At 33.9% G+C, this 11,789-nt stretch overlaps 1 protein-coding gene across 1 annotated transcript; it reads right to left on the reverse strand.

The window, feature by feature from the left end:
• Positions 1-15: 15 nt before the first annotated feature.
• Positions 16-11,787, reverse strand: LOC112555060 (WD repeat and FYVE domain-containing protein 2-like). The gene is made up of 12 exons (XM_025223221.1): positions 11,604-11,787; positions 10,611-10,678; positions 9,309-9,382; positions 8,896-8,950; positions 7,840-7,990; positions 7,120-7,232; positions 6,446-6,572; positions 6,062-6,167; positions 5,598-5,699; positions 5,172-5,302; positions 4,248-4,356; positions 16-3,755 (listed from the first exon to the last, which is right to left on the reverse strand). Exons 1-12 carry the CDS (start codon positions 11,780-11,782, stop codon positions 3,729-3,731), a joined length of 1,242 nt encoding a protein of 413 aa, XP_025079006.1. The 5' UTR covers positions 11,783-11,787; the 3' UTR covers positions 16-3,728.
• Between the last annotated feature and the right edge of the window lie 2 nt (positions 11,788-11,789).

Raw genomic sequence — 11,789 nt, forward strand, 5'->3', positions numbered from 1 at the left:
TTGTTTGAACATAAAGCAGGTTCTTGCATGGTTTCATTTATTTTTGCCTCTGCCCATAAAAACCAGATTCCAGAAACCTCTTGCCTATGCCTTAAACAAGATTCTAGAAACATGACTCAGGGACTCACAAACTGCCATTCACACTTCGTAATCCTGTATATTAATTTCTACCCAAAAATTGACTTCATTGTTTTCACTCTTGTGCTTTAAGTTCTCACTGAAGCTTTAGTTACTTTTTAAACCAATGCGTTCTCTTTTTTTGAAGAAATCCAGCGATTTTCTATGTATCTGGCATCATCAAGTCTCTGCCATTTAGTGACAAGGTCCCTCTGATTCATTCATCAAGAGTCATGCAATAAGGTCTACCCACAGCATGGGTTCCTCCACAAACAATTCTCTCTTTTGCTCCCAGAATAGAAAACTGAGAGGGCCAAAGATTATAACACCAGGCCAGTGAGTGCCCTTGACAAACCACACACTTTCATAGTTTTTTTTTAAAGTAAGTATTTTTAAAACAGACATTTCATATCACACCAAAATTGACGTTTTCTGTTCCAGTCACATTTTGTCTGAAAGTTTATGCATATATACATGCTATGTACAGATAATGTCATGCTGGTCAGATAACACAAGCACAGTTCCACAGTCCCATGCATGTGTCCAAAAATGTTTTGTCATTAGTCCATCACAACAGACTCAGCCTAGTCAACTCTGCTCATCCTAGCATTCCTGCAAGCTAGGTCAAAACTCGACAAATTATTTTCTAGCTTATATGAAGATTCGAGTAATGAATACTTTTTGCTGGGCTCAGGCAATAAGTCATGCTCAGACCTTTGACTCAAGAAGCATTTTACTGTTTGCATGCGACTATTCGATGTAAGGTTAAACCTGATAAAAAAAATAATAAACCCTTTATATTTTACGCACATGCAAACATAATCCAGTTTTATGATGGTCACTAATAATTAAAAAAGTGTTTCGAGACATCATTTTAAAAAGTGTAATCACCATTGTTGCTTTCAGATCTTATGGACTCCTAACCATAAATATAATCTTCAGTTTCTTTCATTTCTTAAATACAGGTAGATCAACTGATAGCGTTTCACTTTCTATAGGTCGGTGGTGTTCCTCTAAAACACTGATGAAGCATGTACAAAGAATTGTTATCTAAGACACCATAGTTTCCTTTTTATATATACATCACTGGATTATGGGTAGCTTCCCAAGTTATATTTACATGTCAAAAAACAATTAAAATGAGCATTCAAAACTGCTTTGGAATGACAAAACATTTTTGCACAAAAATTTGAGTATACAATTATAACCATCATGGCAAAATAATATGAAAAAACAAAGAATTTGCACAGTGAATTAAAATGACATGCATACCTCATATTTACACTTGCACTTAACACATTTTAGAGCATTTCCACAAACAATTTCTTTTAACACATTTTGAAACTGAGTAAGAAAGACTTCAGTATGTCTGCCCTTTTTTTCACACATATTAAGAACACTCTTAAATGCTACATTACAATCATAAAAGAATACTACAAAATGCTTCTGGAACAAAATCACTGGAATATGCATTGTGAAGGAATCTGCATAAACGGGAGTTGCAAGTGTGTGTGTGTGAGAGAGAAAAAGTGAACAAAACAAAGTTTGTGTGCAAGAGTTTTGTGGGTTCTATTTCACTCAAGCAATACTTCTTGTTTCTTTGTAAATTTTTGTTGTAAAGACAAACACAAAAAGTATATACAAATATGACACCAGGAAGGCTTCACCAAAGAACAGTTAAATAATTCTCCATAGGGGGTCAACAAATTGCCAGACAACATTTACAGGATGCTTTGTTGCCCTTCATACAACCATGCACAATCCTCAAACAGCACTTCATCCTGACTCATGCACTTAAGAGGCAGACATAAAATTTGAATGGCAGGTGTACACTGACATAAATTTCCATCAAAGTTGTCTTTCATGAAAATTGTTTATGTTATACAAGCTGCACAAAACAATGTCTTCACCATTTCATTCAACACAGCCTAAAAAGATTAGCTGATTTTACAAAACAGTTGAAACACTTTGTTACAGTCAGCATCAACAACAAAATGAATGTCAGAGGGATCAGAATATTCTTTCTGTGAACTGCAGGACAGTTTGGTTCAAATCCTGAAGAATCTTTGCTTCATAGATGCATGAACATCTCTAAAGGTCACCCATTTATTTGGAAGAAGTATTGACATTGACAACAGACCAGTTTAATAACTGTCACACTTATTAACAATATAGAAGCAGTGTCAGCAAGCTTGTAACTCTTATTCAAAGTATTAACGGAAGTCACAATGCCACATTCACAGATTTAAAACCACCCTGTGAGTTGGTTTTTCTCAAAGCTGACTAAATCAATGAGAAAACCAAGAAAAATTGGCTGGTTAATGGTAACAATATTCAATAAACTACTCAATGAAAATATAATTATCTTTCAAATAAAAGCTACAAAGACAACACTATCATGTGCTATTCGCTGATCCAAGTCCACAACACTTGTGGCAAAGTCAAAAATGCCAAAAAATCTGCATTGACAGAAGATGGCAAAAGATTATCATTCTAACAAGAATAACCAAGCCACAAGCAGCTGAGGTAAGATTTTATTAGTTTTATCATGACAGAATGCTAAGATGATCAACTCCATGTAAAGATGATTGCAGAAGTGCAAAGTTTACTTTTGACTTTGCATATTCCATGCATTTTTGATAGGGAACATGACACTTGTCATGGCACACTTTCTTTGTGTTAACTCTGTGTGTGCGAGAGACAGTGAGTGTGTTTAAGTCGAAATCTGGATTTTGCTGAAAATACTTTGTGCCAGCTGAGAAATGTATTATATGACATAGGTAATGAATTTAGTGTGAACTGTACTGGTTTACCTGTGATTAATGACACTAGCTGTCAAATATGTCATTGAAAATGTTGATGCACACATACATAAAAGTCAATTCAAGAGAACAACATATCTTGTCGCTTATCATTATTAGATATTTAATATGTTGTTCTCTTGAATTGGCTTTTATATAATATAGTATCTAACAATGATAAGCAACAAGTTTAGTCAAAGCAAAAACAGCATCCATCACGTATTCTGCTCATCACTAGAAAATCATTCACAACTATCTTATTACTCGTCCTCCCAGATTTGAACAGCTGTTCAAAAAGTCTCACGAATCTTGGTTAAGTTTGAAAGCTAGGTTTCTCAAAAGTATCATTTAGGCATCCCCATAAGCATCTGTAATTTGTATATTGGTGTCATTTTGTGGATATGTAGCAGTTTTTTCTCTCCATCAAGAAATGAGCTTCCACTTTAGTTCCATTAATAACCACTACCTTTGTTGTCTAGCATTTGTAGGCAAGTTTTAAGGTAAATCCTCCAACTTAAATATCTATCAAAAGCAGGGCTCATTAAAAGATAAAACACTTCACAATACACTGTCAAAAGAGTAACCACGCAAAGCCATTAAACTGCTACGTAGCTGAAACCCATATGATCTTCAAGGTTTGGGTCTTTTTCCTTTTTCTGAGGCTGTAGGTTGTAAAGAATAACTTTACCATCATTGTTTTGATCACATGATTTTGTTCTGAGTAAAGAAACTTGGATGTGTGTTGAAGAAAACAGTGTTGAAGAAAAGCATGCAAGGATTTCCCAGTCTGTTCCAAAGATGTCTTTTTCGCTAAACTAAACTGCTGATATCCCACAGCTGAAAAAAAAAATTAAGTATGAAATAAAATTCAGAACATTTGTTGGCTGAAGTATGAACTGTTTACTGGCATACAAATTATGCTGAAGTACAGCACAAAGAAACACTAAAAAAGCACAAACCTAAACACAGAGTGTCTTGTTAAACTAGCATAGTCCTAAAAAATGTCTCAATCAATTAATAAACTTGAACATGTAATTTTTACATTCATGCATTTTTGTCAAAAACATGCTATAGCAAACAGCAGAGTGAGAACCATTGGTCTTTACTACTGTGCAAGAACCAATCTATTAAGTTTACTTGTTATGGAAAAGAAGCATTTGGCATGGTCTGGAATTAATCATTTTCTTATAATTTTCTCATAATGTTTACCTATTCACACACATAAATATCATATAATGTTTTTCCCTAATGGCATAAAAGACAGGGCAGGGACTGACAGGGCAAACTGATAATAAAGTAGTGTTAGGCAGATAACCAATGCTTTCTTACCTTCATCACCCGGTCTTTCCCAACAGTAAGCAGCACATTCCGTGTGTCATCCAAGCTTATGTATGTAATACTGTGTCGTGTATCATGGAAAGTTGCCAGGGGTGATTTGCTAAACAGGAAAAAAACATGCCTTTATTCTTAAATAACAGGCAGTCAAGGTGAGGTTATAGAGGGGGGATGAGTGTAGAGCTGCCATGTGTTCTTACCCCTCTGCCGCATGGGAAAGATGGGAATTGTGTCTCTGATTTTTCAGGCCTCATATGCGGTTTAGGCCATGCTCACCCTTTGTACAGTTAGATAGGGGTTGTTATTTAAGCCCGATTGTAAACAGCCAAAGGGTTGTTGTTGCTGATACTGCTTTTTTGGTTGGAAACTGTTTGCTGAGACCCAGAGCTGTTGCTAGGAGATTGCTTGCTGCTGAATGCGGAAGCATTACCACAAGCTTCAGAAAGTCCAGAACTCAGTTGCTTGTATCGTTTTCCGGACTCACAAATCTGAACATCACAACACTTTTTCACATATTTTCAAGAGAGAGAGAGATCTTAAGGCCAGAATTTGCTGAACCATCAAGAAAAAGAGCCACTTTAAGTAAGAAAACCTCACGAAACAACTCCTGCCAGGTAAAAATGGTCTTCATTTGGATGCTAGAATATTTGCTGTTCATTTCTTTGAAAAGCCCAATCCAATCAACATCTAATGCACATTTCTTTTTTATGGAAGGTTCAGAACTTGCAATAATCCTTCCTTTGCACTCTTATCCTATTCCATTTTTTGATAGATTGTCTTATTTATGTCCGCATCATTTATCTTTTTTTTTAAGATACCTTAATGCAAATGTGTGCCAAACCTTTCTCTCCCCATTCATCTTTTTGAGTCTGTGTTACAGTCACTTTAAAATTTATATTATTGCTCTCTGATACTTACTCTTCTTCTGTGATGGTAGAATGACATTCATCGCAGACTCGAACCTCAATCTCAAAACCCATGGGAGGAATAGTTGACCGCTTATTACTGCACTTGTTGCAAAAAACTTTTCCACACTTGCGACAATGATGCTGCATTAAAAATAAAGGTAGCTTTGTGAAAAAGAAACTCAATTTACAAACTAGCAACTACTTTACTATGCACAAACTTATTGTCAAGTGGAAATAAATTTTTTAAAATTTCACATTAACAATATTGCATTTCTATCCTAGAAGACTGACAACGAGGACATTTTATGACAAACATCTTGACTGTAAACTGCTTGCATCTATGTGTAAATTAACTGGAAGAATAAAAGATAATTATATGCTGATACATTTACTGAATGCTGTATGTTGTAATAGAGAAAAGATACTGATCCCATACCTGTCTATTTCCAATTGTTTTCTCATCCCACATCTTTCGGAAATTCCAGAAAAAGGGGGCATCACACTTAGTACAAGCATCTCCTTCAATCCATTCTGGTGTCTATCCATGTCCAGCAAACACATATGTGCACGAACACCCACAAGTTAATTTTTTATAGATAGGAAAAAATTACATCCTGTTTATCTCAATGTAAATGCTTATGCCTTTTTTTTAAAGAATACAATGTGAAATTAATGATGCAATAATTAAACAGACATTATCAAAAGCAAGAATAATAAATATTTAACTGTTCAGGCACCATTTTAATATAAAATGTATATTTTTTTCCTACATATATACCAACATGGATTTTTTTTTTTGTTTGTTTTGAGAGTGTTCCAATTTATAATGTAAAATCAATAAAGTATAGACAGATTCAATAGTTTAAAAAATATATAAATTAAAAAAAAATCAAAGCTGACCTCTATACGTTTGACATCCATGTTCCACATTCCTAGAATACAATCATCAGAAGCAGAAATCAGCTGTTTACTGGCATGCACATAAGCCAGACCTTGGACTTTGTCCCTGAAATAGACAGATAAACCTGTTTTCCAAAATATATCATTATGTCATTATAACTTTGTAATAAAAATAATATACCATATATTGTGAGTACAGTGTATGTAAAAATATACGTACAAGTTACTAAATCCCATGCCTTGGTGACCTGTGATGGGTGTAACATCAATCAAAAACAGTAATAGAATTAAAAACATCACTAGGAAGAAAACTTAGGTAAAAGCCAGCATGCAGAAGTTTTGAAAAATTGTGCATGATGTGCAACAAACCAGAGTCAATCTTACTTGTGCCCCTGAAGTTCGTAGGCAGTGCCTTGTCGCCCTCCAATGTCCCAGACAATTATGGACTGGTCAAAACTGCCAGAGAAAAGAAGCTTCCGCTCTATATCCCAAGCAAGGCACCTCACACTACCTGCAAAGTTATTAAAATAACATGTCTCTTGAAGAAAATGCAACTATCATGTCACAAAATTTCTTTTCAATCAAAACCAGCTATGCTGATGAAGTCAATGAAATGGGAATTAGAATTGAACAACATGCTATAATGAAATGAAAAACACGCAAAATCAAGATAAGAAAATGTTAACTGTACAGATGCTGAATGTACTCAGAAGCATACATTTAAAGTCAAAACAAGGCTAATATGCCATTAATAAAAGCAAGCTTATTTTAAAATACTTTAAAGTGAATTGCGTGCCTGCACACACACACAAAGTCAAAATGAACATTTTTACTGGTAGTATTATTATATTCTCAATAAAACATGTGCTATGCTGCCAGTGCAAATACTTCAGATTTATAAACAAGGCAGGCAAATGATTTATAACTGCTGTAGCCTTGATTGTTTGGTTTTTTTTAAAAAAGGAACTCTGGAACAAATCACTTCTGGATATGACACACTTTGCAACATTGTGATCACAGATACATATATTTTATTTATGACTCACACTGTCACATACCTGAATGACCCCTTAAAGTAGTAATTAGTTCAAATGTTGTATCCTTTATCTTTAAAACCGATATCTGACCAGAATAATCTCCAACAAAGGCATATTTTGACTGCTCATCAAATCTTGCATTTTGTTAAGGGAAAAACATTGTGTCATTGACATAAGTTGTTGAGTACATCACAAAAACCATCATTCATAGTGGCATATCATGCAACCCCATATTTTAGCAGAGTTGCTTCATTTAAAACATGGATACAAACTGGATACATTTTGTGTAAGCTATGAAGACATTCAAATAAGAAATGATTTTCATTCATTAATTATTGTATGCAAGACATTCATAAATATAATTAGTTAATAAAATCTTTTCTTCCCCATAAAAAAGTGAACAACTTAAAGAGGTTTTGACACAAACACACACAATGTGGTGACTATCATATTAAAAAGATTCGTGTATTTTATCTCTTGACTCTCACATCAACGCAGTCTGTAAGGCCATCTTCCTTGAGCTTTGTTCCTGCTTCTGCCACCAAAAAGCTCATGTCTTTGTGTTGTCCTGTTTGCTGATGTTTATTTTTATTGTATGGTTGACAGGTGGTTCATTTGTAATCTTTCATATGCAGTGCATTGAACTTATGCCCATGAAGGTAAATGTGCTTAACAAATCCATTTATTATTACTTACTATCAAACAACAATGGAAGAGATCATAGCAATAAAAAAAGGATACTCCATGCATAAGCACCATGCATTGGCTTGAAAACCTCCCAGACGCCGGCCTGTCTCAGAGCAATGCCACTGAAAGTATTTGTCTTTTCCACAGCTGAGAACCCATTCACAAGCTACTGAAAATTTAACACTTGTAAGCTGACCCTGGTGTGCTGAAAAAGATTGCAGACAAGGCAAACTCAATGCAACAGTCCTAAGAACCCTTAAAAATGCACTTTGTCTTTTTACATGCCTATTCTTACTACACAGTTTAATAACATAAAATGATGAATGAGCAGCTTTATTAATTCTAAAGGGCAATTATAACTTGGGAAGTGTACTCAGTTACAAAATCAAAACAGAACAAGTGATAGTTACAAGATAAGACAAGTGGGGCATCAAAACACAACCTCTATAAAAAAAAAAAAAATGCAATCCTACATCTAAAGCCATTTTTAAGACACACCTACAGCCACACAAACACATACATATGTGTACACAACCAACATTTTATGAACTGATGACAGTTAAAAACAAGTTTAAATATCTATTATAATTTATATAATTAATTCATATTTCAAAATTACTTTAATTTTTTTTTCATTTTTCAATAGCATCTTTTTAGTTTCATAAGCAAACAATGATGGTCTTTAAAATATGTCAAGAGGTATGAAGTTCACATAACTATTTAGAATTTTTTTATTAGGTTTAAAAAAAATTTCTAACCACGAATATAAAAACCTTAATGACTAGAGTTAATCATAACAGATGAACAGAATTATTATAAATCACAGACAAGCTTTACAATTCCAACATCCAACACACATGGCATTCAGGCTGCACATTCATGGAAAAAAGTCCGATGCATTAGCCATTCATCATTTACAGTAGACACACAGAAAAAAAAAAACCTAGTGAAAAGATTTTATTCTAAAAGTAACCGAGTAAGACCAAGAAAGGCAACCCATATAGCTTTGAATTTACAACAGCTGTACGGGACATTCTGCCAAAACATAAATCATTTTACAAATATTTCTGCAGTCTTATGTCATATGATATAAAAGAACATTTATTTTACCTATGTAGTCTCGACGATGTGTCATGCGATTGAAATCTTCCTCCATGGAATATTCCTAAATTAGAATGAAAAAATGCATACATTTGACAGGATTAACATTAACAGTTGTTTCCCCTCTGTTTAGTAACTGCATTTGTAAGTAAATTTAATTCCCTTCAGTTTAGTAACTGCATTTGTAAGTAAAGTTAATTCAAGTTTCAAAAAAATCAAAAGAGAACTTTTTTAAAACTAAGAACTGGAATATAAAAAAATTATTTTAAAAATCTTTTAAAATGTTAGATTTTCAGATTTTAAAATACAGCTTTTAAAAATGTCTGAAAAAGTTGTTAAGATTTGCAGTTATGCAGTAGCTTGAGAAAATTTCTGTCAATTGATTGTTTATGACAAAAATAAACTGCTGTTGAAGAACTTACTGAAATTGTTCCATTGTCCATGCCAACAAAAAGTTTTAATGTTTCTGAGTTGTAGTCTAAACATGAGGGTTCTGCTGCAAAAAAATACAGAAAGCAAAAACATGAAACAGTCTGACAACTCTGATAGGCCACTCAGACAAATTTCTTGAGACCTGTTAGTGTCACATTAAAAACTGAAATTCATTTCCACAACTCTGTATTCATGATCCTGACATTGTACATACTATTATAATATTGCTGTAGCAATAGTTTCAACAACATGACCTTAATAATAAAGGTCACTTGTATGGCACAATAATCCAGCCAACAAACAAGCTCAGAGTGTTGTATAGCTCACAGTAATTCAAGACAATCCCACTCAATAATGTAAAATGAAGAAGAATACAAAGATTTAGTAAAGGGTGATCACTGCAAATTATACAGTGGAGACATTTTGAAAAAGAATCCAAGAGTTAATAAGACGAAGAGAATGTTGACTGGTCACCTTATAGACAGCAGCAGATCATCAGATCATTCACTGAGACTGCTGCTGTAAAAACATGACAAACATAGCTGATGCAAAATGAAGTCAGTGACAGTGCAAAATAGATCCAGTAAGCTGGCATGGTTGATAAATTGTTTAATGGAGAATAATAAATTAAACAGAATAAAAGAGTAGAAAAACACAACTGAGGTCAAATACAGACATGAATATCCATCACTTCTATCCAAATCAAAACTCATCCAGAACACAGAAGCGACATAAGATTCAAACAAACGGTAGTTTAGCACGGCCTGTATGATTGCAGCCATTGTTGGATGCAGCAGCTACCAAGATGTCATTTTAATTTGCATAATGTTGTTGAAGATGTTGTCCAATAGTGTATAAGGTGGCATTTGTATTACACAAGTGCTATAGTCAAAAGCATGCACTATGGATATATAATATGGAATGTCTATACTCTTAAACATGCACAAATTGATAGTATATACAATTGGTCTACTAAGGGCAAGTTGTGTCCCTTTTGATGTGAATGCCTTAAATTTATAATATACTAAAACAGCAATGCAGGAGATAATAAATGATATAAAAAATTATGAGTATATCCAAAATTTTAGTATCTATTTAAGATGATATCAAATGGTTCTGTAAAAGCTGACTCTCTCTTACACACTCTCTCTGTAACTCATACCCAGTCATCCAGATTCTTGTTCTTTGCACAGAAAAACCAGCTGGAGAAGATAACACGAAATGAATACTATGAAAAGCAAGCATATCAGAATTAAGTAATTAAGCTAAAACACAAATAATAAGATACTTACAAGAAACAGCATGATAAATACTTGGCCAGTATTGTCCAGAATCTCTCTTTTGCCACACTCGAACTGTCCTGTTACATTTTATACAGTTCAGACACACAAATATGTATGTATGAGCAAAAACACACGATGCGCACACATATATTTTATTTATATATATACACACACACTGCTAAGTTCTGCTCATTCTGCTGGAAAATTCTGATTTGTCATTACACTCTTTAAAGTAAGACATGTTGACTGCTTTTTCATAGTCTCTTTTCAATGTGATGGTGTTTGTGGTTAGCATTAATACATATCTGATTATGAGCAATTACAATGGAAGTTGTACAAAGCTAAGGCTCTATATGATGACATGGCATGAAGGGGGTGTGGCATTAACCACAAAGCCTGGGTCAAGGTAATCTGAGAGACTTCCTCTTCCATACACTTTGGCTTTTATCAAGCTTTTAAATAATTGGGTTTAACAAGATTTAACAGTGTAATAATTTGGTGGTAAAATGGGGAAACTAAAATATTTATTGAATGGAGTGTACTGATGCTTTTAAAACTGTTTTACAAATGACTAACCAAGCTACAATATTTATTTGAATGTATGTATTGATGCTTTTAAAACTGTTTTGTAAATGCATAACAAATATAAATGCGTAAATAAATTAAATTTTTCTTACAATTGCTAACGTCAGATGACTACTGCGCTTCTTTTATAAGACGAGAATCTATTATTCTTGATGATGAACATGAATCAAGATAAATCGATGCTAAACCCATCTAATCATTCCAGGAAACGGAGCACACAAAGAAAAAAATACACACACACAAAAGAAACTTTTGTTTATTTGTTTATGTGGCTGTTGTTGTAAGTATTTTCAGGTATCAATATTCCATAGTTCGTACTATATCGTAGTTAATACAGTAACACACTGCATGACTAGGAGGCGTGATACCAAGATGTAAGAACAAGCGGAAGTGCACGAGAAAATGTGAATCACTTACTTGTCATCGCTCACGCTAATTATCACATCCTTCTTCGGGATAAGGACTGCCATGTTAATCGACTCATTGCTTGCTTCTATTTTATTAACAAGCACAGGCTTTCGAACTGCTGCTTGTTTACTAGCCTTAATTTCTGCCGCCATCTTGTGTTTTGTCACGTGACAACAGTTATGGCTCATTGTCACA

The sequence above is a fragment of the Pomacea canaliculata genome, linkage group LG14 (genome assembly GCF_003073045.1).
Source record: "Pomacea canaliculata isolate SZHN2017 linkage group LG14, ASM307304v1, whole genome shotgun sequence".
NCBI classification, from domain to species: domain Eukaryota; kingdom Metazoa; phylum Mollusca; class Gastropoda; order Architaenioglossa; family Ampullariidae; genus Pomacea; species Pomacea canaliculata.

What these genes read in the sequence shown, in the direction of transcription:
- LOC112555060 (XM_025223221.1), bottom strand. Translation starts at nt 11,782, where the DNA reads ATGAGCCATAACTGTTGTCACGTGACAAAACACAAGATGGCGGCAGAA. An exon ending in TACTTTAAGGGGTCATTCAG is followed by an intron (nt 6,573 to 7,119) that starts GTATGTGACAGT and finishes ATAACTTTGCAG; the next exon opens with GTAGTGTGAGGTGCCTTGCT. An exon ending in TCTACCATCACAGAAGAAGA is followed by an intron (nt 4,357 to 5,171) that starts GTAAGTATCAGA and finishes TTTCCTGTTTAG; the next exon opens with CAAATCACCCCTGGCAACTT.